This window comes from Dipodomys merriami, unplaced genomic scaffold, assembly GCF_024711535.1.
Source record: "Dipodomys merriami isolate MVZ:Mamm:240054 unplaced genomic scaffold, mDipMer1.0.p SCAF_55, whole genome shotgun sequence".
Lineage (NCBI taxonomy): Eukaryota > Metazoa > Chordata > Mammalia > Rodentia > Heteromyidae > Dipodomys > Dipodomys merriami.
The window spans coordinates 2256140-2283176 of NW_027206124.1; the positions used below are offsets into that span (position 1 = coordinate 2256140).

Consider the following 27037-nt stretch of genomic DNA (forward strand, 5'->3'; position numbering starts at 1 on the left):
TCACTTTATTCTTTTCTACTTTATTACTTCAAATTAACAACCACAATAAAGCTCAAAAAAGTCCAGTATTTACACAGGAAAAAAGTACAAAATGTCCCCCCAAAGTTCTTCAGTAATTTTTTTTTCAGTTTTTAAATTACAAAGTAATAAAAAGCTTTGCTCTTTAATTTAAAAAAAAAGAGAAAAAAAAGGGGAAAACAGAGGTAAATAAATTAGGAAATACACACACCGAGAAAACAAACAAAAATAAAATAAACAAAACCAGTTGTTAACTAGGAAGGCTAAATCCAACACATAGCCCTGACCCCAGGCTCCCCCTCCAAAAGGCTGGGCCCAGGGAGAAGAGGCCCAGGGAGGCTGGCGGGCCCCGGGAGGAACTGGCACCCCGGAGCCAGAGGCAATCCACAGACTCTGCCCAAAGACCAGGAATGGAAGATGGAGCTGCCACAGGTGGGCACTTGGGGGGCAGTGGTGGCAAGGGCGCTCTGAACCCTGAGGGATGTGGAGGTCACTGTCCACCCCCTCTCCTTTTCAGGGGATGAGAATAGAAACTTGGCCTGGCAGGTGAGTAAGGCACCTGCTCTGGGAAACAGGACACACACACACACACACACACACACGCACGCACGCACGCACGCACGCACGCACGCACGCACGCACGCACGCACGCACGTACACAAAGGCATCATGGCCACACACACACACACACACACACACACACACACACAAAGGCATCATGGCCACCAACTTGCCACCCACAAAAGGTCTCCACAGAGAGGTGAAGGGAAGACCCGAATGCTCAGGAGACATTGCGAAAGTATAACAGGAAGTGGCCACTGTAATCTCCCGGGAGGGGGGGTGGGGATGACTCCTTGGATCCAAGGCTTAGGAAACCCAGCAGGACTTGACTTTGACTGGCCAAACCATCCCAGACGTGAGCAACTCCGGCTGCCAGCCTAGGCTCTCCATCTCCAACTGGGACAGGATTCCTCGTGGTCAGTGGCGGCAGTGCTGGGGACACGTGGCTGGCGTGGCTGGTGTGGGGCTCGGCATCTGGCTCCTGTGCCTGGCCTCGTGGGGGAGCGTTTGGCAGCCTGGACGTTGGGGACAGCAGGCAGTGCAGGGACAGGAGTCTTCAGGGCTAAGGACGACCCATCTTTTTGCCGTTGGCAAAATAAAAATCAAAGAAACAAAATCCATCGTCGGTTTTGTGCTGGGTTGTTTGTTTTTTCTTGTTCATTTGAGTGGTTTTTTTTCCATCTTTTTTTTGTTTTGTTTTGTTTTTTAAAAGAAAATACAGTGAAGACACTAGAAGGGGAAAGAAAGAGAAATTAGGTGCCTTTGGTGTAAGAGCTGATATGGAAAAGCCTGCTCCAAGCCTAGCTTGTCACACTTGGGCTGGGGGTGGGGGGAGGGGGGGGGAGAAGAGGGGGAAGGGTGGGAACCTTAGTGAGGGCAAATCTTTGCCCAGAGTTCTTCCACACTGCCTGAAGGCCTCAGACAGCCCAGAGCAGCCTTACCCAGCTGCCATATAGGCCTTCTAACAGTCCCTGTTCTTAATGCTTTGCAGGACTGAACTTGTTCAACAGTCCAGAGGCTGAGGGGGGCCTTGGAGAGAGAGGGTGGTCCTAAGGGGCAGGCATTAACTAGCACAACGAATCCACACAGAGCCCCAGCTTAGCACAGGAAGCCTGGGCCCCAAGTCTGGTAGACTCCAAAGGTGTAGGAGTAGTGGGAGAGGGGAGAGGAAGGGGAGTGTTTTTTTTGTTTTTTTGTTTTTTTCCCCTGAAGTCTGGGTGCTGTCCCTCAGCTCTTCAGCTCAAGGCTAGCGCTCTACCTCTTAGAGCCACAGCGCCATTTCTGGTTTTCTGGTGCTTAATTGGAGTTAAAGAGTCTCACGGACTTTCCTGCCTGGGCTGGCTTTGAACTGCGATCCTCAGGTCTCAGCCTCCTGAGTAGCTAGGATTACTGATGTGAGCCACCGGTGTCTGGCTGAGCATGTTTCTTGATCTTGGACACTGTCTCTTAGCTTTTTTGCTCAAGGCTGGGGCTCTACCACTTGAGTCACAGCTCTATTTCCAGGTTTTTGGTGGTTAGTTGGCAGTCTCTGTCCAGGCTGGCTTTGAAGCACAATCCTCAGATCTCAGCCTCCTGAGTAGCTAGGATTACAGACGTGAGCCACTGGCTCCCCACAACTCCTCGAGAAGCCTTGGTTTGGAGGTTCAAGGTGCCCCCAGCCATGGCCTTGTTTTGAGGGGAGTCCATGGTCTCTCCTTCCAAGGCCTCCCCCTCACTGACACACACTAGCATTCCCTGGGGCCCCAGGTGGCTTCAGCCCTGCCAGGTGGGCCTGCTTACACAGCAGACAACACTCACCTAAGCAAACACTGGTCCGATGTGGCTCTCCTCACTTCCCGAGATGGTCAAATGGCACGCTTGTCTTCGGAGAGGGGGCAGAGATGGGCTAAGTTTCAGGCAAACCTCCCCCCACTGTGGAGCTCCACCCCACCCCCACCAGGTCTCTCATGCCAGGAGGAGGGGCTTGGGAAGCCACTGGCCCTCAAGGGTCCCTGCTCTGAAGCCAGAGCACTCACCGCCCAGGAGGCCACGTTACCACTCCAGGCCACCCTGGGGTGGGTGTGGGGGTACCGCACTATTTGCAGCAGGCTCCAGGAAATGGGGCTGATTGGACCTTGGGATTGGGTGAGGCCCAGTCTCCTGCTCCCGGGTGATCGGAGTTGGCAGGGAGGTTGGACTTGCACCCAGGGGCTCTCGCTCTGCCATGGCCCAGACGGGGTTGGGGTGAGGGCCGCTCACCTGTGAGGCTGAAATCCGGGAGACCTCTTGCCGCCCAGTGAGGTCTGACGAGGAGACGTTGGCCGGAGCGCCCCTGTGCAGCCTCATGCTCACCTTCCTCTCCCGGTCGGCCCGAGAGATCGCTCTGGGAGAAGTATTGCCTGGAGGGTGGGTAGTGTGGAGAGCCACTCAGTGTGGCCACCAGGAACCCCCGGCCCCCTCAGGTTCAGCCCACAGCCCAAGGCCTCTACAAACCAGCTTGCTGGATGCGGGAGCACGGGGTAGAAGCCACAGGCTCGGCTGCACTGCGGAGCCGGTTGGCAGTGGCACCCGTGGGCGGGCCAGGGGGCAGGGCTCGGGTTGTGGACCCCCGCAGCTGCCCCATCCTCTCCTCTCGCTCGTGTTCTCGCCGCTCCCGGTCCACGTCCTCGGGGTTCCGGGCTGCACCCTACAAGGACAGCAGAGGAGACTGGTCAGCTCTGCCAGGGCAGGGGGAAGAGCGTCTCAAAGCCCTCTGGTCAACCTTCACTAACAAAGCAAGAGCCCAGGACCCAGGAGGGCTGAGATGGCCCCTGTTCACAGAGCGGAGAAACAAAGCCACACAGCACCCAAAGGCGGGAGAAGGCAGGGAGAGAAGCAGCGGAAGCTGTGTGCTCTGGCCTCCAGCTGGAGTCAGAACTGAGGGGCTGATGTCCCCAAGGTTTCCTTTGGCCTCTACAACCTACAACCTAGCTCCCCCCCGACCCCCCAAAAAGAGCCCTGCACCCCTTGAGGTTTTCAAACCAAGCAGGGAAGAATTCGGAGGCCTACCTAACATTTAAACAGGGGGTGTCTGTCCGGAGAAGAAAGCACAGGCTGACTTCAGCACTAGCTGAGGACAGGGCTGGGACTTGACTGTAGGTGCCCCTCACGCCCCCACCTGATGCCCAGACAGGGGCTCTCTTCATCAGGGGGAAGTCCTTCCCCAACCCCTTGACCCAACCACGGGTCCTGACAAGCTTTACTTGAGAGGCCCGGTGGATCCACACAGATGCTGTGAGCCTTGGGATGGGAACTGGGGAAGCCAGAGGAGAAGCTGGGCTGGTTGCCACAGAAAGGAAAGAGCCCAGCAGGCAAGGCTGGCGAGGAAGGATGCTGAGCCCCGGGGGCCCTTTAGCCACTGCTGCCCAGTGCAGGAGGAAGGGAGAAAGGCCCGGGGAGGAGCAGGGCATGGAGCAGCACTCGCTGCATTACCTAGCTGGTCCTGGGGCCATCCACAGGGAAGGGCAGGGGGCTGGCGTGAGGGGGGCCGGATCTGTGGAGGAGAGAGCTGTGGGCTGAGTTAGGAGTCTGGTCATAGGCCACGGGGTGTGGGCAATCCCATCTTTCCCAGAAACTAGCCGAGAAAGTTCTGCTGCCCTAGAGACATGGGTGAGCATCTCCAGGCCTCTCAGGTTGGTGGGGGCTGGGATTAGAATGACTACTGAACCCTAGGGGTAACCAAGTCAGGCTGGGTCAGTATTGCCTTGCTGGCCATCTTGTCTTTTCCTGGGGTCCATTCTGAGGCAGGCTTTGCAACCAGAAGCGGGACACAGGTATCAACAACCTTACTGTATCTGCTCTGGCTACAGAGCCTCAGGATGAGAGAAAAGCTGGAGATTTGAACCCAGGTCCTGCCACCTAGTTCTACTCTGTCTAGAAACTTGTCTTCACAGAACCCTTCCCAGTCATCCCAACTAGCCCACCCGACAGGCGTGGGACCACTGGACTCTCGTCCGCTCACTCACTGGCTGGCAGACTTGGCCAGAAGCACAGCCCAAATGGAGACAAATGGCACCCACAAGATCCACCTGGGGTCAGGGCACACTGACTTGGAAAGGCCAAACAATTTCTCCTTGCAGGGAAACTGACACTGGTGAAACTGGGCAACACAAATAGCACTGTAGAGCCAGTAGCTGAGCGCACCCCCACAGCCCCAGCCCCTGGCCACCCTGTGGGCTCAGGCCAATGCCAACCCCATGGGCAGGAGGAAGAGGCCTATCCTACCATTCCACGGGCTCAAGCGCCGCATCAAGAAAGAGACACTAGGGAGCTTTTCCCATCTTTATTGGCCCATAAGAAAATACAAAAATGTCAACATCCGGTCATCTGGATCTCTGTCCGTGGCAGGGTGGCGCTTCCTCCTGGCATCCTAGCCAGCTGGTTGGACCGCAGAACAGTGGCCATGTACCGAGAACAGGATCCCAGATTTCAGGTGCCCTGATGACATGGGACGGCGACTGCAAGGTCAAGGCGAAGGTCAAGCTCCTTTGAAGAGTCCACAGTCCAAGGTGTCCAGTATGGAGACCTGTCTGCTGCGAGGTGCTAGTAATGGCTTCTTGCAGGGTGGGTGGCTTGGCCTGGCCTTAGAGTGACAGTTGTGTGACCTCGCTCCTGAATGGTCTATAGATGCTCCTGTGGCTGGGGCTCACCAGGGGCAGACATGAGTGCTGATGCCTTTCTTCTGCCTTGGATCCCAGGGAGGGGTGGTCCGAGTCCCAGCCGTGGAGTGGAGAAGGTGCGCCTGGCCTGGCCTGGCCTGGCCCGTGCTGGCTGGGCCCGCCGGAGGAATCACGACGGAGCCATCCAGACCAGCTGTCCACAGAACTTTCTGGGATGACAAATGTCCTGCCTTGCTGGGCAGAGCGGCCGCCAATGGCGGCTGAGAACTTGAAATGTGGCAAAGGCGACTGAACTGGCTTCATCTGTATTTGTTTGAGTGGGTTAAAGATTAGCACCGGGCGGTCAGTAACTTTCTAGTGGATCTCACAGGTCTAGGGAGTGTGAAATCTGTTCTTGCCCTAAAGCCTAGGAAGGGCTAAGCCCATCACAGAGCTGACCTTTTACAGCAGCACCCAGGCTCTTCCATGCTGGGAGGCACCCACCTTCCACACTTACTGAGGAGGGCCACATAGGCCTTTCCCCAAGCTTCCTGGCCTATGACACCCATTCCCTACCTAACCTCTGTTGTCCTCTTTAAAAGAACAAGACCAGAGCCTGGGCAAAGGTGGCTCACACCTGTCATCCTAGATACGCAGGAGGCTGACATGTGAGGATCATGGTTCAAAGCCAGCCTGGGCAGGACAAGAAAGTCCATGAGACTCTTATCTCCAATTCACCGCCAGAGAACGGGAAGTGGCGCTGTGGCTCAAGTGTTAGAATACTCTCGCCTTGAGCTGAAGAGCTGAGGGACAGCACAGAGACCCAGAGTTCAAGCCCCACAACCAACATAAATAAATAAACAAACAAACAAACAAGACCAGTCCACCAATGGATTCAGAGGGAAGAGGAGCCCCGACACCAATGTGGCATTCAGGAGGCCATGGCCCCAGTCCTCAGCATCTGGCCCCCAGGCTGCCGTGAAAAGACGCACACCAGGGCAGAGAGCAGGGAGGCGAGGCTTTAATGAGTTCAGGGTCAATACAGAAGCTGACGACGACGATGACGACGAGGAGGCCTGGTCCTGGCGCTTGTGTCCACAGGACGCTTCCAGGTAAAGGCCACAATTCCTTCTTCAGGCTTGTCCTGACTCTCAGTAGCTGGTTCATTCCTGAAAATCCCACGCAGGGCCTTTTCTTCCACACCCTCTCCACTGAATGGCAGGCCGTCTCTCAGGGGGCTGCCAGCCCCTCCATCCCAAGGGATGCCTGCTCAGGCCTGGCCCTGATGCTTGCAGGCACACCTGGTAATGTCAGAACTGGGGCCCTGGAGTCCAGACCACAGGCCAGTAGTTTTGGGGAGGCAGCTCTTCTACCTCCTCCATCTCCTCCAGGGGCCTATCTGAGGGGCCTTGGGTGCCCAGGGGCGCCGGGCACCTGGAAGGGACAGAGAGATCACAGCTGAAGCTCAGCTTCACGCTTACTGGCCGAGTGGCAGGTCTCGGGAGTGGCAAGCGTCGGTGGGTCCTTACCAGTAGGTGGGTGGGCACACCGGCCCGGCGCATGGCCAGGGAAGGGGCCGAGGCGGTGCAATAGCGTCGCTGTTGCGGGGCTGAGCCTGGCTCGAGGGAGCCCCCTTTTCCAGAAGAGACGTGAAACAAGACATACGATTTCACAGATTCCGGAGCTCCAGGAACGGCGGTCGAGCGCTTCTCTCCATCCCCCCCCCCCCCAAGGGCCCTTAAATGTGGGAGACAGAACGACCTAGCAAGACCCACGGTCCCATGACCAGAAAGAAAGAAGCCACTGTGAAAAGGTCCAGGCTAGCCAAGGAGGCCTGGGCGAAGGTGGCCTCCTGGCACGTGGAGAACAAGAGGAACAGGATGGTGCAGACAGCGATCAGGGCGGCAGAGGGGCCTGACAGCACCATCCACGACCTGCCACCGGGACCCTGGAGGGACCTGAAGCAGGGCCAGGTCCTCCATGGCCCGGCAAGGGGCAGCGCCTGCCAGAGGCCTGACCCCCGCCTCCCACGATGGCATACCCCCTCTACGTAGGTGCAGCTGGAGGAGAGGGGGGCATGTGGGACACCAGCGAGGTCACTGCCACTTTCCAGCTCGAATCTCCCATCTGCCGGGAGCCCCGCCCGCCACCAGGCCACTCTGGCACCAGGCGTCAGGGCCTTCCCCAGCCAGTCCCCCAAGCCCTCCTTAGCCTCCAGGTGACTCACAAATTTGAGCATGTTCCAGTCGAAGACGTAGTCATAGGAGAAGCCCTGCCGGTGGAAGAGGTTGCGGAAGAGCTGGCGCAGGTAGGAGTAGTCAGGCTTGTCGTCAAACCGCAGCGAGCGGCAGAAGTTGAGGTATGTTGAGAACTCGGCTGGCGGGGAGAACGGAGGACAGAGGAGGCCATGTGAGGCCCATGCTCCCAGAAGCACGCAGACGCTTGTGCCCACCCACCTGCTGCCCCTACAGATGCTCTGAACCTAGGAGGGCAGGACGAAAGAACAGCCCGCAGCCGTGGGCAGAGCTGCTCCCGGCAATGGCTGTGCAGCACTCGGGTCACGGCTGTCATCATCTGGAAAGGCTAGGCAGAGCCAGGTGCTGGTGGTTCACACCTGTAATCCCAGCTACTACTCAGCAGGTGAGATCTGAGGACTGCAGTTCAAAGTCAGCTTGGGTAAGAAAATTCATGAGCCTTTTATCTTCAATTAAAAGTGGAGCTATTGGGCTGGGAAGGTGGCTCAGTGGTAGAGCGCTCGCCTTGCATGCATGAGGCCCTGGGTTCGATTCCTCAGCACCACATAAGCAAAAAGAAAAAAGCCAGAAGTGGCGCGGTGGCTCAAGAGGTAGAGCGCTGGCCTTGAGCTGAAGAGCTGAGGGACAGCGCCCAGGCACAGAGTTCAGGCCCCACAACCGCACCCAAAAAAAAAAAAAAAAAAAAGTGGAGCTATTGCTCAAGTGGTAAGAGTTCCAAGCTTGAGCAAAAAAGCTCAGAGACAGCTGCTAGGCCCTAGGTTCACTGGCCCAGGACCAGCACACATGCATGCACGTGTGCACATGCACATGCACGCACACGCACACACACACACACACACACACTCTCTCTCTCTCTCTCTCTCTCTAAGGTTGATCCAAAACCAATGATGTGTATGTGACCTAAGCTATTCAACTGGTTTAGGCAAGGAGATGGCCCCTCGGAGGCAAGGCAGGAGTGTAGACTGGAGACACCTGGTGTCTAACAGCCAAGGAGCCTGGGGAACTGGGGGCCCTCAGCACACTGTTCAGCAGCAGGCAGCCTGTGAGCGGTGCTCAGGTGTATGGACTTGGGGGAGCCTCATCCTGCCCCTCCCCGCCGGCTACTCACAGGGGTAGCCTTTGCAGAGGACCTCGATGGGTGTCGACATCTTCTTCTCGCTGATCCGCTCATACTTCTGGCGCTTGGTGGCTGCTTTGAGGCCCTGCCAGGGCAGGGAGCCCAGGTTGAAGTACATGAGCACGTAGCCCAGACTTTCCAGGTCATCTCGACGGCTTTGCTCTGCGGAGCCAGAGATGAAGTGAGGTGAGAGGCCCTGGCCACCCACTCGGGTCTGCAGCTCCTCCTCAGCCTCGTTCCAGAGCAGGCACCCATACCAGACACCCCCTGCCCAGTGCCCGCTCGCTCCCCACAGCCCTGGGATTTACACAGACCTGTCCTCCTCCTGCAGCTTTCCCAGTTTTTCAAGCTCAGACGCTATTTCACTAAATAGTGGGTGGGTACTACTGATCCCTCACCTGTCCAACCCCTCCCCTCCCAGGGGAAGAGGGCGAAAGCTGTGGCATGAGACTGGGCTGGGGTCAAAACCGACTCAGACATTCATTCAGCTGCATGCTCTGAAGCATCCCAAATGTGAAATCACAATTACGCTGCTACGAGAATGAAGCAGGGCACATGAAGGCATGTGCAGCTTTACTTAAAATAGGCAAGCTGGGGATCAATTCCAGACACGGGGCTGTGAGGTGGAGGGGTGTCACTGTCTGAGGCTCCCCGGAAACGTGCGGGGGCCTCCAAACCAAGTAGGGCCAGCGGCATTGGCTCCAGGCCAGTTCACTCACCGATGCCCAGGTGGGTATTGATAGAGGCGTAGCGGGCAGTGCCCGTCAAGTTCTTGTTTTCCCGGTAGGGGATGTGCTGGTGGGTGCGGGCGTCCCGATACTTCTTGGCCAGGCCGAAATCGATGATATATACCAGGTTACCTTTTTTCCCCAGGCCCATTAGGAAGTTGTCGGGCTTGACATCCCGGTGGATGAAGTTCTTGGAGTGGATGTACTCGATCCGGCTGATCTGGGGAAAGGAGAAGAGGGGACGCAAGTGTTCCATGGAAGGGCCTGTACCATGTGCTCTAGGCTGGCCTAGATTTGAGGCTGGAGGATCAGGTCCCTGACCTGACCAAGGACCAGAAAAGATGATTTCAGAAGAAAGAGAAGGCTCCTGGAGGAAGTGACATTAGGATGGAGTCTGAAAGAAGAGTTCACAAATGCGAATGCAAATACCAAATGAGGACATGATGAGAGACAGACAGGGAGAGCAAGTGAGGAGAAAAGCCCATGTCAAGATTCCAAAGGAACTGGACACCGGTGGATTACCAGTGGCTCACACCTGTAATCCTAGCTACTCAGGAAGCTAAGATTTGAGGATTACAGTTCAAAGCTGGGCCAGGCAGGAAAGTCTGTGAAAATCTTTTTTTTTGGTCTGGTCATGGGGCCTGAACTCTGGGCCTGGGCGCTGTTCCTCAGCTCTTCGGCTCAAGGTTAGCACTCTACCATTTGAGCCACAGCGCCACTTCCAGCTTTTTTCTTTTTGCTTATGTGGTGCTGAGGAATCGAACCCAGGGCCTCATGCATGCAAGGCAAGCTCTCTACCACTAAGCCACCTTCCCAGCCCCAGTGTGAAACTGTTATCTCCAATTACCTACCAGAAAACTGGAAGTGGCGCTATGGCTCAAAGTGGTAGAACACTAACCTTGAGCTAAAGAGCTGAGGGACATTGCCCAGGCCCAGAGTTCAAGCCTAATGCACTCAGGCCCCTATAGAACCCTGCGAGGCTCAACCCACACAGAATTGGAGAGCTAGAGACACAGAGACAATCACAATCAGGAGAAGAGGAGGGCTGGGAACACCAAAGAAGACCCAGAGGGACAAGAGATGGAACACGAAAGACAGGGCTCATCAGAACTTCCAAGGGACACCAAAGTCAAACACACACAACCCCTTCTTGCTTTTTGATATTTTTTCTTCTTGGCAGTACTGAGATTTTTTTTTTTTCCCTGTCAGTTGTGGGGCCTGAACTCTGGGCCTGGGCGCTGACCTCTTCAGCTCAAGGCTAGCGCTCTACCTACCACTTGAGCCACAGTGCCACTTCCAGCTTTTTCTGCTTATGTGGTGCTGAGGAATCGAACCCAGGGCTTCATGCATGTAAGGCAAGCACTCTACCACTGAGCCACCTTCCCAGCCCAGTACTGAGATTTTGAACTCAGGACCTTATGCTTGCTAGTCAGGTTGTCAGGGTTCTATATCATTTGAGCCACACCTGCAGACCCGTGTGTGTGCGTGCGTGTGTGTGTTGGTACTGGGGCTTGAACTCCAGGCTGGGCCACTTGTCCCTGAGCTTTTTTATTCTACCAGCTAGAGCCACAGTTCCAATTCTGCCAGCCTTTTGTTGCTTAATTTGAGCTAACAGTCTCTTTGACTTATCTGCCCCAGCTGGCTTTACACCAAAATCCTCAGATCTTGGTCTCCAGAGTAGCTAAGGTTACAGGCGTGAGCCACTGGTGCCCAGCACCAGATCCACTTTAAGTGGTGATTCTCCCCTCCCCCGCCCTTAAACTCCAACACTCATGCCACGCCATGTGTTCTGGCAGGTCAGTTGACCCCATTCTGGGTCTCAGCTTTAGCAGGGCTGAATACTGTATCTCCTAGAACTCCCCTGGGGGTTTTCCCTGTGTGTATCTGATAACCCACTCTGTACACACACTACCTGCAAACACAGGGTGTTCACAGACCAGGGACAGCACCCGCTGCACAGCCCACGTCCACATCCATTAACTCTTCTATTGTGCGGTGCCACAGATGGAACCCAAGGCCTCCCGGCTAAGTGCATAATCCGTCCCTCAGTGGCTTTGTTAGTCCAGCGTTTATCTCTTTCTGTTTTGTTTTCAGACTTCTCACTGGGTAGCCTGGGCTGGCCTCAGTGTGGGTGGCTGGGATTCCAGGTGTGGCTACCCTGCCCGGCCCGGTTTGTCTCTCTAACAAAGCCTTCCTCTGTGCACCAGGGATGCAGACCTAACACATACTTTGGCCCAGGCACCGTGTGACATCTCACTTACTCCCCAAAAGAGCCTGGCAACGCGGAGACTCACAGGGGATGGAGGCTCAGAGGCTTAACCATTCACCTTGGGTCACCACAAGGGGAAGGCCCAGGCCCCACGGCAGGAGGCAGGCTTGGCTGGTGCCCAGTTGGGCCTGGAATCTGCATTATAAATAAACACCAGAGGATCTGGCCACAGGGGACCGAGATCCCTAACCAGCAGCCAGGCCTGTCCTCCACCCCTCCTCCAGCACTCCGAGCAGGTTCAGAGGTAGGGCTTGGCATCTGTGCCCTCGGGCAAGATGCAGGGCTGGGGCTCACCATTTGGTCGGCCAGGAGCAGCACCGTCTTGAGGCTGAACTTGCGGGAGCAGAAGTTGAAGAGGTCCTCAAGGCTGGGCCCCAGCAGCTCCATGACCATCACATTGTAGTCGCCCTCAGCCCCACACCACTTGATGGACGGGATTCCCACTGCGGCAGGGAAGAGGGGCAGTCACGGCCCGGGTGGCTCCCTCCCGACCCGTTGGCATAGCCCACATCTTGTCAAGTGCCCGCCCCTCCCCCCGCAGGAGCCCAGGCTCACCTCCCCCTTGCATCATCTTGTAGAACTTGCTCTCAATGTGCAGCTGCGGGTGCTTCGTCTTCACACACTCGAGCTTGATGGCTACCTCTTCACCAGAGGCAATGTTGGCACCTGCAAGGACAGAGGAGCAGGGTTACCTACCTCAGCCAGCTGGTCGTCCCCACTCAGCATTTCCAAGGCTGCTGAGCCCACGCCTGGGGCACAGGGCCCAGAGGCTGTGGACAGAGAAGGCGAGAACAGCCCAGCCAGCAAGACACAGACCTGGAAGTTCACTGAAACATGAAGGTGGAGATCCAAGAGGCTGAGCTCCATGAGCTCCATTACCATCCCGCCCTGGACTAATCCTGGAGACCGATGAAGCCAAAATGGCTGAGGAGAGGAATCAGGAGTCCAGTGGGAAGGTGAATACCCTGGATAATCCCGAGCTTCCTGCAGAAGGTTCTGTAAGGGTTGAACTCAATAACCAGCCCTGACCCCCCACTCCCATCAATGCAGACACCTTCCAAGATGGCCCCATCACCTCACCTCCCCGCATCTCTCGCTTGAGTATCCCTGTTACACAGGGGAGGGAACAGGCCCAGCCAAGAGACGTATCTAGGGAGTGACGAACTAGTATGAACCCCAGTTCTCTTGGCTTCTGAGTGTGGGCATGAGGGTCCTGTCTGCACCTCTGCTTCTCCTCAGTTCCTACGCTCATCTGAAGTCAAGACAGGTTCTACCAAAAATCCTCCCACACAGGGAGGCCCAGCTCTCAAGCCTGGGCCTAGCCCAGGGCTCAAGAAATCACAAGAGGGGCTGGGAATGTGGCTTAGTGGTAGAGTGCTTGTCTAGCATGCATGAAGCCCTGGGTTCTGTTCCTCTGTACCACATACACAGAAAAAAAATCAGAAGGGGTGCTGTGGCTCAGAGTGTTAGCCTTGAGCAAAAGAAGCTCAGGGATAGCAGGTAGGCCCTGAGTTCAAGCCCCAGGACAGGAACAAAAAAAGGAAAGAAAAGAAAAGAAAATCACAGGTCAGGCATCGAGGGTCTTACCTATAATCTCAGAGAATTGGGAAGTAGAGATAAGAGGATTATAGTGCCAGCAGCCTAGAGAAAAAGTTAGCAAGACTTGCCGGAGAGACTCAGCCACTGGGGAGGCTGAGATCTGAGGATCGAGGCTTTAAGCTAGCCCAGGCAGAGAATCTGACATTCTTATCACCAATGAACCAGGAAAAAGCCAGAAGTGGAGGTGTGGCTCTTGTGTAGAGTGCCAGTCCTTTTTATTTATTTATTTTTTTAACTATTGTCAAGGTGATGTACAGAGGGGTTACCTTTATAGCAGTGAGGTAATAAGTACATTTCTTGTCAAACTTGTTACTCCTTTCCTCATTTTTCTCCTACTTTTCCTCCCTCTTTCCAACCTCCCCCCCCCAACAAGTTGTACAGATCATTACCAACATAGGGTCTTGCGTATATCACTGTTGCATTGGTAGAGTGCCAGTCTCGATCAAAACAGCTAAGCAAGAATGAAAGGCCCTGAACTCAAGCCCCAGTTAGTGCTGTGTGTGTGTGCGCGCATGCACGCACACATGTGCACACACACGTAAACACACACACAAACCCACAATTAACAACATTATCCAAAAGAACAAGTGAGCTGGGTAGAGGAGTGGGGTCCCTCACAGGACCAGCAGTGAGGCTGCTGATAGCAGGGCACTATCATGTAAGCATTGAGCAGACTCAATGGCCAGGAGACACAAGCAAGGAAGCACCAGGAAAAGCTGCATCTCCAAGGAAGGATGTGGGTGTTGGTGTTGGGGGATGGGACAAGACCAGCACTGGCCCAGGCCCAGGCAGCTCATACCACAGCCAGGAGAAACCCAAGGGGAGGAAGAAAGGTTGTACGGAATTTCTAAGAAGCACAGCAGGCCATGATCTCGCTGTACATGTCCAGTAAAACTGGGCTCCAGTGGGTCACGCCTGTCATCCTAGCTGCTCAGGAGGCTGCAATCTGAGGATCACAGTTCAAAGCCAGCCCAGTCAGGAAAGTCATGAGACTCTTATCTCCAGTGCTGTGGCTCAAAAGTGGTAGAGTGTTAGCTTTGAACAAAAGAGCTCAGGGACAGGGCCCAAGCCCTAAGTTCAAGCCCCACAATCGACAAAACAACAACCAACCAACCAGTACAGGACTCCATTCTGAAGTACCCAGAACAGGCAGCTCCAGATGCAGGAAATGGGATGGTGGGGAAGGGGAGGGGACACAGAGATGGCTGCCTGAAGAGAACTAAGTTTTTCCAAGAGGGCAGAGGAAGCGTGTGTTAGGACCTCATGGGGTGCTCTGTTGTATGCATGGCAGTAAATGCCACTGAACCCCACTTCTTTTTCTTTTGTTCTCTCTCTTTCTGCCTTTCTTTCTTGATGCAGTCTCACTCACTATGAAGCCTAGATTGGCCGTAAGCTTTAGATCCTTCGGCCTCAGTCTCCTGAATGCTGGGATTCCAGGAATGTACCATCACACTGGGTTTTGATCTGTTTACTTTAAGATGCCTAACTAATTTGATGTTATGAATTTTACTTCAAAAGCAAGTGTCAGATGAGAGCATAGACCTATTTGTCTCAATTTCAAAGCACGCAACACTCAATGCAATTCGGGGGCATAAACATACGATGTAACTCTCAACAAAAGGGAATAACTTAAAATGTCAGCTGGTGACTACTGGTGAAGGGGAAAGGAGACAAGGCCAGCAAGGAACCCCAGGGGCTCTCAGATGAGAGGGGCTCTCATATTAATTACGATGCGCTCTGCCTCTCTCTCAATATCCTCCCTCTCTTCCAAAAAGAGAACCTCTCTGCCTGGCAAAAAGGTCAGAAACGAAACTATTGTGCTGGCAGGTAGGTGAGACTCAACAGGAAGCAGGGTGAAGGATGTGAACAGACTTCCCAGAGAAAGATCATTAATATGAATGGCTTACTCATCCCAGAGGATGTGCAGCCTCCTTAAGAGAAATGCGAATTAAATGATCCCTAAAGACTATGTTTCAGCTGGCTGTCAGAAGTTCCCAGACAAGACAGCATCTGTTCATTGGCAGGGGCAGTGGGAAGGTAAGGGGGTGACCAGCACCTCCCTTTCCTGGGGGTTAGCCGACACCCTGCAGCGATGCAAAGGAGCCTCACAAGGCTGTGGCTAACACTGTTTGTAACTATGACAGCTTGGAGGGACCTCTCCCCATGTCCAGTCTGGGCACTGGTTAAAGAACAGCCCATCCAGACAACAGAACATGAGGAATGGGTAGAGAATGAGGAAGAAGGCTTTCTGTGCAGAAGTGGAACATGTATTCTACTCCTCCCTCTCTTAAAGAAACATGAGGGCCGGGCGCGGGTGGCTCACGCCTGTAATCCTAGATACTCAGGAGGCTGAGATCTGAGAATCATGGTTCAAAGCCAGCCCGGGCATGAAAGTCCATGAAACTCTTACCTCCAATATACCACTCGAAAACCAGAAGTGGGGCTGTGGCTCCAGCAGTAGAGAGCTCACCTTGAGCTGAAGAGCGCAGGGAAAGCGCCAAGGCTCAGAGTTCAAGGTAGAGTTCAAGACAACCAGAAAAAAAAAAAAAAAAAAGAAGAAAAAAAGAAACAGGAGGTTCCCAGGTGATACCCCCCCTGGATTCCTTGTTACATTGTTACATGTTAACTGCATAGCCTCTTTACTGAGATACATGTACACAAAACACAGTTCACCCACCAGTTCTGAGTGTATTCACAATGTTGCCTAACAGTCATGAGATCCCTTTTACAATGTTTTTATCAACCTGCAAACAAGCCTTACCCTTTAGTAGTCATCCCACAAATCCTGTAACCCAGGAACTCACTCTTCATAGACACAGTTCAGATTGTGATCTTTTGTAATCTCCCCCCTCCACGCCAGTCACTGGGCTTGAACTCAGGGCCTGGGCTCTGTCCCTGAGTATTTTTTGGTCAAGGTTAGCACTCTACTACTTGAGCCACAGTGCCACTTCCAGCCTTTTCTGTTTATGTGGTACTGAGGAATAGAACCCAGGGCTTCATGCATTCTAGGCAAGCACTCTACCACTGAGCCACATTCCCAGCCTGTAATCTGTTGTTGGCAGGGGAGGTAGGAGAGCTGATCCCTGGCTTGAATTCAGGCTCTCATGCTTTTTCACTCAGCTTATTGCTATGGTTGGTGCTCTAGCACTTGAACCACACCCTTGACCTTGCTTTTTGCTGATTATTTCAAAGACAGAATCTCTCAGATTTTTCTTCCCAGGCTGGCTTTGAATGGCAATCTTCCAAGTCTTGTCCTGGTTAGCTAGGAGCCACCAGTGCTAGGTTGTTTCTTTTACTCAACACATTTTTTATTGTATTGGTTTTTGGGGTGTGTGTGTGTGTGTGTGTGTGTGTGTGTGTGTGTGTGTGTGTGTACACACACACACACGTATATATATATGTATAGTGTGTATATATACACATATATACACACACACACATATGTGTATATATGTACTTTCTTCTCTCTTTTTTTTCCCAATCCTGGGGCTTGAACTCAGAGCCTGGGCGCTTTCCCTGAGCCTCGGTATGCTCAAGGCTAGCACTCTACCACTTGAACCACAGAGCCACTTCTGGCTTTTTCTGTTTATGTGGTACTGAGGAATCTAATCCAGGGCTTCATGCATGCTAGGCAAATGCTCTACCCTAAGCCACATTCCCAACCCTGTATATGTACTTTCAGTGTTTTTTTTTGTTTGTTTGTTTTTGGGTTTGGTCGTGGGGCCTGAACTCTGGGCCTGGGCGCTGTCCTTCAGCTCTTCAGCTCAAGGCTAGCAAGCTACCACTTGAGCCACAGTGCCACTTCCGGCTTTTTTCTTTTTGCTTATGTGGTACTGAGGAATCAAACCCAGGGCCTCATGCATGCAAGGCAAGCGCTCTACCACTAAGCCACCTTCCCAGCCCCTCAGTGTTTTGATGGTTAACTAGAGATAAGATTCTCAGCTGGGCACTGGTGGCTCACACCTGTAATCCTACTCAGAAGGCTGAGATCTGAGGATCCCGGTTCAAAGCCAGCCCAGGGAAGGAAAGTCCATGAGACTCCTATCTCCAAGTAACCATGAGAAAACTGGAAAAGGTGCTGTGACTCGAGGTAGAATGCTTGCCTTGAGCTGAAGAGCTCAGGGACAGTGCAGGCCCAGAATTCAAACCCCATGATAAAAAAAAAAACGCACTTTCCTGCCTGGCTTTGGCTTCAAACTATGATCATCAGATCTCAGCCTCCTCAGTAGCTAGGACCTGGCCTTAGCTTTTTTATTTTCATTTTGAGACAGGGTCTCATTATCTCATCTCTGTGCCCAACAAGCTGGAACTACAGACACAAGCCACCACACCCAGCCTTGTGTTTGAGTTATGAGCAATATCAAAGAAAAGTAAAATCAATGGGAGAGGCTGGTTTGCAAGCTGTGAAAGTGCTCAGCAGAGCGCACAGGTTTCTGAGGGGCTTTGAGGACACAGTACAGGAGGGAAGTGGGGTGCTCTGGAATCTGCTAGCATGCCCATCCCAATGTGGGCATGGGAATGCAATGGACGCAAGTATCCACTCCAGGGACAGCTGCTGGAGTCCAGCAGTCCTGCCTGTGCCCCCTCGGAGCCAGGGAACCTCACTGCCCTGTGCCGTGTACCCATCTGCAAACCACTGGTAGGCTCTAGCTCATTAGGCTGTTTTGTGGCACAGATAAGCTCTAGCAACGAGAGTGCCTGGCACACAGCAGTCGCTCCACAGTGGGAGGGGTGAAGAGGAATGAGTAGCCTGGGCTGTAGACATGGACTGGGGGGAGGGAGGGAGGGGGACAGGCGGCAGCTGACCGCATGGGAACAAAGGAGTCAGGAGATAGAGACACGGGGCGGGATGGGGGGGGGGCATCTCCCTGGAGAGAAGGCTACCAGGATTGTGCCACCCACCCCCCCACACACATCATTGCGTGCGCAAAGGCCTGGCAGGAGGGAGTGCCACTAACTGCGTGGTCTGGTATGGTGGGGCCTTGGGTGGCTGAAGATGATATTGAGCCACACAGCCACCTCCAGCTTTTTCTGTTTATGTGGTACTGAGGAATCGAACCCAAGGCTTCATGCATGCTAGGTAAGCACTCTACCACTAAGCCACCTTCCCAGCACCAGCACAGGGGCTTTGGGCACTCCTTGACCTCGATGCAAAGGGCTGAGGAGATTCCAGCATGGGGGGAGACATAGAGGCAGCCACCAGAGCTGTGCAGGCTGGAGCCGAGGGCACAGGACCTTCAGCAGATGCGTGTGGGGCATGGGCGCTGCAGAGGTGGAGGCAGACAGAGCCCTTCATTCCCGTGGGCCCTGACTCCATCCTGCCAGCATCTCGACACATGAGAAAACCAAGTCTCCAAATGACCACACATCAAACAACTTCCAGGGTCCTGAGCTGTTAGACAAGGTCTTCAAGACCCACGAGCCCCGGTACCTTCCACGACAGCCCGGAAGTGCCAGTGGGGCAGCAGGCCTCCCCCAACCTCCACGCTGAGGTCCAGAGAGGTTAAGTAGCGCCAGGCTGGGCAGACCTGGGTGGAGCAGAGCCAGGACTTGAAGTTTAGCCTCCGAGGCCACCTGTCTCTTCCTCCATCCCAATTTTCTGGTGTTTCATTTATCCAATTTGCAGGTGGCACGGGGCATGGAGCAGCTGAGTGGGAGCAGGGCTGCCCTGGAGCCAAGCTCACTTTCTGTGCAATCAGCCAAGGGCAACTGGCCTGGAGGAAGGTGCCAGGGCAGGGGCTGCAGAGGGAGCCCAGCGGGAGGGCCATCCAGGCAGCGGGCCGCATGTGCTGTAATAAGGGGCCATGCTAGAGGGGCCCCGGTGGACAACAGCCTGGAGGCCAGCAGAAACATGGCCTTGTTCACACACAGCACTGGCCCATCCTTGAGACACTGCAGCCCACTGCAAGGGGCCCACACCCAAAACAAATACAGAGAAGGGTATCAGCCTGGCTGGCCCTGGAGGGGAAACAATGGGCAGGGAGCCAGCCAACCCATGGGGGGGGGAGCTCATGGCAGACACCTGCACACAAATTGGGGGCCCTGGCAGGGAACAGGGTGAGGGATGAAGGACATCTGACCCCCTTCCCAACGGCAGCAACTTAAGCGCCCATCTATCAGAGGCCCGGAGTGTTCACTGCACCCCCCTTTCCCCCATAACCACCTATGGGGGGCGGCGGTCACGGCAGCTCGGTTCCCTACAGAGCAAAGGACCAGCAGTTTTTGTTTTTGTTGTCAGTCGTAGGGCTTGAACTCTGGGCCTGGGCGCTGTCCCTCAGCCCTTCAGCTCAAGGATGGCGCTCTACCACTTGAGCCACAGTGCCATTTCTGGCTTTTTGAGTCATTTATTGGACATAAAAGTCTCATGGACTTTCCTGCTCAGGCTGGCTTTGAAACGTGATCCTCAGATCTCAGCCTCCTGAATAGCTAGGATGATAGGCATGAGCCACAGACACCCAGCAAAGGACCAGCAGTTCTAAGAGGTCTACAGCATTCCCCAGGTTCAAAGCCAATGGTCCCCACAAGTGCCAGGAGCCTTTCCCAGCCACATCACAGTGTGCTCCCCAGTCCTGGAAAGCAGCGCTTGGGAGCTGTGCTGGCCCCCTGTAGGTCCTCAGGGGTCAGTCCCAGGCTCCTGCAGTGGTGATGGTGACCAGAACGTGGCCAGCACTCTGAACAAAGGGAGCCAGTGAGCTCCACTGGGGAAGCCCCCACAATCACCCCACTGTCCCCAAGCCAAAAGACAGGAGCGGAGGCTGGCGCCAACAGGAGTTGTGTAAGGGCGGAGCCCCAACACCTGCATCCCAGGGAAGGCTCAGCATGAGAAAACTGGCTCCATTCCCATGCAGGCCCAAGATCCCTGGAAAGCAGCAGGGCCCAAAGGAGCACAAGGGCAGGGACACAGCAGGACACAGTCCAAGTGCCTCTGCTGGGCCAGGCGCACGCAGGTGTTTACACAGCAGGATCCCATTGCTCCTCACACCACCACTCTCTAGAAGGGGAAGCTGAGGCTGGCAAAGGCCATCATTGGCTCCAGGGCACAGCAAGAGGAAATCAATTTACTCCAGAGCAGACACTAAAAGGAGTCAATATAGCCCGAGATTTAAAAATAAGCAAGATGACTCCATGAGGAAACAGGAAGTCCCGCCCCCAGGCAGGGACACCAGGGACAGTGGCTCTCCTAAGTGGCGTGGGCTGCCCCTCCTGTGGACTTCCACATCCCTTCTGCAAAAACAGGGCCGGGACTGGGAGCTGTCTGGGGCAGCAGGAGCTTGTCTGAGCTAAGGGGTGCCAAGAGCTGCCTTTGTGTCTTTCAGTTCCAAATCTGGGAGATTCCACTAGGGGCTTTCACCCGCCTATGGTCTCCAACAAGAGACAGGCTAAGACTCAAAGGACACGACTTCTCCCAGGCCACCCAACAAATGAAGGTAAGACTGGGATCCTCAACTCAGCCTGGCCCCCGAGCCCCAACCAACCTCCTGTCATCTTACAGTGAGGCTCTTCAAGCTACAATTCCTGCTTTCTCATTCTTTCACTAACAAGGGCTCATTGGACACACCCCATGGACAGCCATAGGCTAGGCCTTGGGGCACAGGTACAAGCCCACCTCTCCTCCGGGAGGACCTGGAAGGTGTACAGCACTTCCTGATTCTACCCAAACTGGCCTTGAACTCAAGCAATCCTCAAGCAATCCTCCAGAGATGTACACCATCACCCTGGGTTAAATCACTTCCACCAGCACCCTGGTCTTCCCTCTTTCTGCTCCCACCCTGTTTCCAGGGAAGAGTAGCCAGTTGCGCCCGCAGTGTTAGCTATCTAATAACAGTGCTTGATTAGTCAGGCAGTGTCAACACATAAACTTTGTAGATAGGGGCACTTAAATCACAAAGCAAGGTCCAGAACTCAGGCCTGTTTTCTATACTCTTGCTTAACAATGCTGTGTTGGACAGGTCTTGGCTAGCTAGTTTTCCAGTAATAACCATGGCAGGTCACCTTGGCTGGCTGTACCTCCAGCACCATCTCCAGGCTAGCCCTGAGGGAGACTTGGCAGGTAAGGGCTCAGGAGATCCAGTGTCCCCGGAACCCAGTTGCCCTGAGTCTCCCAGAGAGAGAGAGATCTTTTAGGCCAAGGGAACAGGGACCCTAACCACTAGTGAAGAAAAAGGCCTTACAGTCTGAATTAATGAACATGGCACACTAACTCGTCCCTTTTCCCTGCCCAGGACAGAAGTGATTTGGTGCAAAAATGGCTCAGGCCTGCTTCTGAGGGCAGAGACAAGACCACCGATAAACCCTCCATCGGGGACTTGGCCACCGTGGCCCTCACAGCTGTAAGCCCCCCTCACTGACAATTACCAAAATAAAACTTCTCCATGCAGACCAACAACTGCGAAGGAAGCCATGACTCACAACCATGAGCCCCACAGGCTACAACAGCGGCATCCAAAGGCAGAAGCCTCTTGTCTCCCAGGCCAGAGGGCTGAGATGGCAACATCAGAACTCAGACTTCTAACCGGAAGCACATCCGGAGACAGAGCAGCTTCCTGGGGGTGCAGACCCCTCCCCTGCGTCATTCCACAGCCTGCCAGGGCTACATTCCAGGAGGCCAGATCACAGAGAGGGGGCCAGGCCCTCTGTCCACGAGCACCCTTCTCCTGGGATGCCAGAGACCAGGGTGTCAGCCCAGCCTGTGTTTCCAACACGCAACTGGGACCCAGGTCAGCCACAGCTGGAGATCAGAGCTAAAAATACTCTCTGCCCAGCACAGCAAGTGGGAAGCCCGCCCACCCAGCTGTGAAGGGAGTCCCCTACCCCACGATCCCCTCTAGCTAAGGCTTCTTTCCGCAACTGGCAAGTTATGCCACCGGAGCAAAGTTGGAGCGTCAGACCCCAAAGTCCTGCGCTCTTTCCTCCGGCTCCTCTCCCCCGCTCTTTCCCAGGACTGTCCCACTATTCCTGGGTTCAGGTGGCAGCCAGGAACTCTTACCCAGGTAGATGTCTCCAAAGGACCCGCTGCCGATCTTGCGCCCTAGGCGGTATTTATTCCCCACACGCAGCTCCATGGTTCACACTTGCTGCAGAGAGAAACAGAATCATGGGGGTCAAAGAACAGGGAGCTGCTGAGGGGACCCTCTCTTCCCTCATCAAAGGCCAGACAAAGCTGCAAGGGACCTGAAAGGCCAGACTCCTCCCTCCCACATCCAGGAAGCTACTGGGCCTCCCTTTGCCCGAGGGCACCAGGTGTCAGGTAACCAGGTAGCCCACACAAGAGGAACGGCTGAGGCAGGTTTCGAACAGGTTTCAGCCCAGTCTGAAATTAAAGCCAAGACCCCAGAGGAAACAGCCCAGAGGATCTCTTTGGGGAACACTCACTCAGGAACCCCTCCAAGAGGAGGCGGCTTTGAGGGGGTGAGACTGGTCACAAGAGGCCACAGCCCCCAGAAACGGAAATCAAGGACAAAGAGGGAAACAGGCATAGAGAGGGGAGTGGGAGCAGAGGGCCCCAGTGACTCTGCCCTCAGTGACCCCCACCTTCCTCCAGAGGCCAGAGATACAAAGTCTTCTCCACACTCCCAGGGAGGCTTAGACATCCTCAGAGAAGGGCCTGGCCCTCAGGAGCTGACCACCAGGGGCCACTGTAACCACCAGCCAAGTCCTAGCCTCCACAGATGGGAGGACAGACGGCAGGAGGGGTCCCAAAGGTGCTGCTCAGTGGCCTTTAGGCCTCCGAAATGACAGGGTCTCCCCTGCACTCCAGGCGCCTCTCCTATCCGGCATGCAGTGTACAAAACTGGGCCAGGACTCCACAGCCCAGCTGTCATTCTAGCATGGCCTGGGCCCAGTGTACGCTGCAGGAAGCGGGGGGGGGGGGGGGGGGGGGGATGTCTCAGGAAAGGGATCTTTCAGTGGTCTTCCCTACACTGCTCAGGACAGGACACAGAACTTCTCTCAGGCCTGACTACACGTGTGTCTTTGGATCTCTTTGGATGAACTTCTGGGGCTGGCTTCCTTCAAGCCTAGGTGGGTAGAGGGTCTCCTGCAAGGGCCATGTACAAAAACAGAGCCAAGGCAGGTTTGCAGCCATCAGAACCCATGGGGCAGGAGGGGCTCTGATTTGAACAGGTTCCCTCCTTCCTGCAGCCCACAGACAACAGGGCCTGGGCCACCCTGGGGCAGAGATCTGCACACTTGTGCTCCTGGCCAGCAAGTGAGGCTCAGAGGCAGGGGCAGTTTGGGCTGCTGGCGGGAAAAGGGGGACAGGAAATGGGAACTGGAAACAGAGGGAAGAAAAGGTCAGGCGGGCACCAGTGGCTCATGACTGTAATCCTCACTACTCAGAAGACTAAGGTTTGAGGATGGTGGCTCAAAGCCAGCCTAGGCAGGAAAAGTCCGTGAGACTTTTTTTTTTTTTTTGGGTCCAGTCGTGGGGCCTGAACTCTGGGCTTGGGCACTGTCCCTCAGTTCTTCAGCTCAAGGCTAGCGCTCTACCTTTTTTCTTAAGTGGTGCTGAGGAATCGAACCCAGGGCCTCGAGCATGCAAGGCAAGTGCTCTACCACTGAGCCACCTTCCCAGCCCAGTCCGTGAGACTTTTATCTCCAATAAACTACTCAGAAAATGAAATGATGCTGTGGCTCAAGTGGTAGAGCACTCGCCTTGAGCTGAAGAGCTGACAGACAGTACCCAGGCCCAGAGTTCAAGCCCCAAGATGGACAGACAAAAAAAAAAAAGAAGAGGTCCTGACTTCAGTGCCTTCACAAAGCCAGTTTAAGTGACCTGGAGGAACAACTCACTTTTCAGGTAGAAACTCAGGTCCTGAGAGGCCTGCTCACTGCCCTGGTGCCCACCAGCAGCCATCCTCACCTGGGACCTGTGAAGTCACCCACCTAGCCACCCAGCCCCATGCTCACCGGGTGACCTCCCACCCTCACGCACCGGACTTCTCTCGTGCAAAACAGGAAGGTGGCATGGTAGCTATGCTAGCATGAAGGGACTGCCCTTCCCCATACCAAGGGCTACCCAGGCCTGGCTGGAGAGCTGGGAGAGAACTACTTCACTGACAGGGCGGAGCTGCTGGCCCTGGCAGAGCCAGGGAAGCCACAGCTCCAGCCCAGGAGGCACCCAGCACCGCACCGGCGTCCGGAAAAACCACTACAACAGGCCTTAGCACGGCCACAAGGAAGCAGCCCCTGGCATGTCATGTCACCCAAACTCTGGACATTCCATCAAGGCTTTTCGTGGACATGCCTGGCGTGGCCTGGCCCAGCTGAGGTGGCCTGGCTGCCAGCAACAAGACTCCACATTTACAGGAAACCCACATGCCATGCATGCCAGGACCACGCACTCCATGTCCACGCAGAGAGCAACTTCCCAAGTATGCCTGGCCAAGAGTATAATGGAGAGCAGCATGCTTGGTGAGCCTGGCGAGGTGGGTAGTTGGGGGAATTCACACACACACACACACACACACACACACACACACACACACACACACACACACACACACACACACACGGCAGTTGGGGGAATTCACACACACACACACACACACACACACACACACACACACACACACACACACACACACACACACACACACACACACACACACACACACACACACACACACACACACACACACACGGCAAAGACCACACATGGCAGCCAGGGAAAGCCGCAGGTTAGGAAAGGAACATAAATACTCAGGCATCCTATATTACATAAATACCCACGCCGGGTTATATAAATACCCATGCCCTCTGTCTGGGTGTCTTACATAAATATACTGCACATGACCCCCAGCCCCTCTGCTACCAGGCCGTCTGCTGAGAGGTGGATGCGGGGTGCAAGCTGTCAGCCTTGCAGGACCCCAATATAACTGCTCGGTGGCAGCCACAAAGTCTCCTAGGGTCTGGGGCCTAGGTCTCTAGGGAGACCACAGACTGTCCCAACACTCATCTCTCCCAGGACCCCCCTCCGCCCTCCCAAGAAGGGGAAGGAAAGATGTTCATCGGGAAATGAAAGCAGCTTTCCCAGTCTTTGAGTGTTTCCCTCCCATGGGGGTGGGGGTACGGGGTGATGGAGGAAGAGGAGATAAACAAAGTTATAAAAAAAAAAAAAAAAGGCAGACCTGAGTATTTAGGAGTTCCAAATGGTTAGAAAAAATTAAACTACCAAACCAGCGCTGTACACGGGCAGGGCGTGTGTGTTGTGTGTGTATTTTAACTTCCTGATGCCGCCCCTCTAGCCCAGAGCCAAGACCCTTTGTCAATGGGCAGAACATTTAAAATAAAAATTAAAGGGCGCAAAGAAAACCCAAACACAGGCATGGAGTGAAAGCCACCCAGTTGCGATCGCGTACCCCCTCCTCTCCTCTCGTTTCCTGGGGGAGGCTGTGTCAGAGGGGAAGGAGACCCGACAACTCCGGGCGAAGTCGGGGAGGGGGCTGGCCGGGCCTGGGGCGCCTCCCGGGCGCGCGCGTCCCCCTGGCTCACACTCGCGGGCACCAACAGTTTGGTTTCCCGGAGACTTGGCGAGCACGGATTTCTCCAACGCCGAAATGGGATAAATAACCCCCTCCCTTCCTCTCTCCACAAAGGAAAACAAAGCCGGAGGCCCGGTGCCCACGCACCCCGCTTCACCTCGGGACCCCCCCCACTTCACGCACACACCCCGATCCCGCACGCTGCGCCAGGGTGTGCGGTGGGGGGGGGGGGCGCGGGTGCGAGGCCCCGGGGAGCCACGAGAGACGCGGGGCGCTGCGGCTCCTCCGCGGAGCCCCACAGCAGCCCGGGGTTCGGCCGCGAAGCCCGAGCCCACAGCCGGCGCCGGGCACCCCGGACCCCGCTTGGGCTTCCTCCCCGGGGCCCTGAAGCGCAGGCCGGGGAAGGCGGGGGGACCCCGGCCGGGCTGGGGAGGGGGCGCCCGGGGCCCCGCCGATCGGCGGCCCCCTCCTCCCGGTCCCCGCCGCGCCTTTGTCCTCGCGGGCGGCGCCCGGCCGCCCTCCGCCGCCCTCCCGCGCCCCGCGCCCCCCCCCGCTCCCGCAAAAACAAAGAAGAGGGGGGACCCCGGTTCCCCTCCGGCCTGCGCCCCTCCGCGGGCCCGCGGGCCCCCAATAGTTACCCCGCCGGGAAGGCGCCGGTGCCGGGCCGCTGCTGGCGGCGCTGCCGCAGGCGGGGGCGGCCCGTCCGGGCGGATGCGGGGGGATTCGCCGAGCCGCCCGCCCGGCGCGCCCGCCTCTCGGGGCCCAGCCGCCGCCGCCGCCGCCCAGCGCCGCTCCGCTCGCTCCGCCCGGCCGGGCTCTGCTCGGGCTCTGCCGCCGCCGCCGCCTCCCGGCCGCCCGCCGCCCCCGCCGCCGGCTCGCGCGCTCCCGCCCGGCGCGCTCCCGCGGCTCCCATTGAGCCCCGGGCCCGCCCGCTGATGTCATCCCCGGCCCGCCGCCGCCGCCCCGGAGGATTTAAAGGGCCAGCGCCCCGCGAGCCCGGGGATGCTGGCGGGGGGGTGGGGTGGGGGGGGAGATATGGAGAGGACGGGGTCCGCGGCCGAGATCGGGGAGCCCCGCATCCCCCGCAGGAACCCGCACGTGGGGCCAGGGCGCGCGACGCAGACGGACACCCCGAGACTGGGGGGGGCAGTGGTAGAGGGGGGAGTGGGGGCTGGGCGCACAAAAGCCGGGGTCGGCTGCCCGCAGAGCACCCCCCTCCCCGGACTCCGCGCCGCCTCGCCCCCCCTCCCCAGGGGAGGACTTGCAGTCGGGGCCCCCAAGAGACTGGGGGGGGGGGCTAGAGATGGAGGAATGTGGATAAAGGCCCAGGATCCCCTTGCCCTCCACCCATGAAAGGCAAAGACCCTTCTCTCTCTCTCTCTCTCTGCCCGC

At 55.8% G+C, this 27037-nt stretch overlaps 1 protein-coding gene across 5 annotated transcripts; it reads right to left on the reverse strand.

Moving 5' to 3' along the window:
* On the reverse strand, window positions 1-26441 carry Csnk1e (casein kinase 1 epsilon). Of its 5 annotated transcripts, none has more exons than XM_069999525.1 (12): window positions 26284-26437; window positions 22150-22237; window positions 12120-12230; window positions 11859-12007; window positions 9287-9515; window positions 8559-8729; window positions 7423-7571; window positions 4030-4090; window positions 3052-3244; window positions 2818-2957; window positions 2377-2440; window positions 1-1308 (listed from the first exon to the last, which is right to left on the reverse strand). In XM_069999525.1, exons 2-11 carry the CDS (start codon window positions 22223-22225, stop codon window positions 2424-2426), a joined length of 1296 nt encoding a protein of 431 aa, XP_069855626.1. In that variant the 5' UTR covers window positions 22226-22237; window positions 26284-26437; the 3' UTR covers window positions 1-1308; window positions 2377-2423. The 5 variants fall into 5 exon arrangements, with proteins under 5 accessions (XP_069855626.1, XP_069855625.1, XP_069855627.1 ...); XM_069999524.1 differs by having other exon boundaries at window positions 4030-4105; XM_069999526.1 differs by lacking the exon at window positions 4030-4090 and having other exon boundaries at window positions 26284-26433.
* Between the last annotated feature and the right edge of the window lie 596 nt (window positions 26442-27037).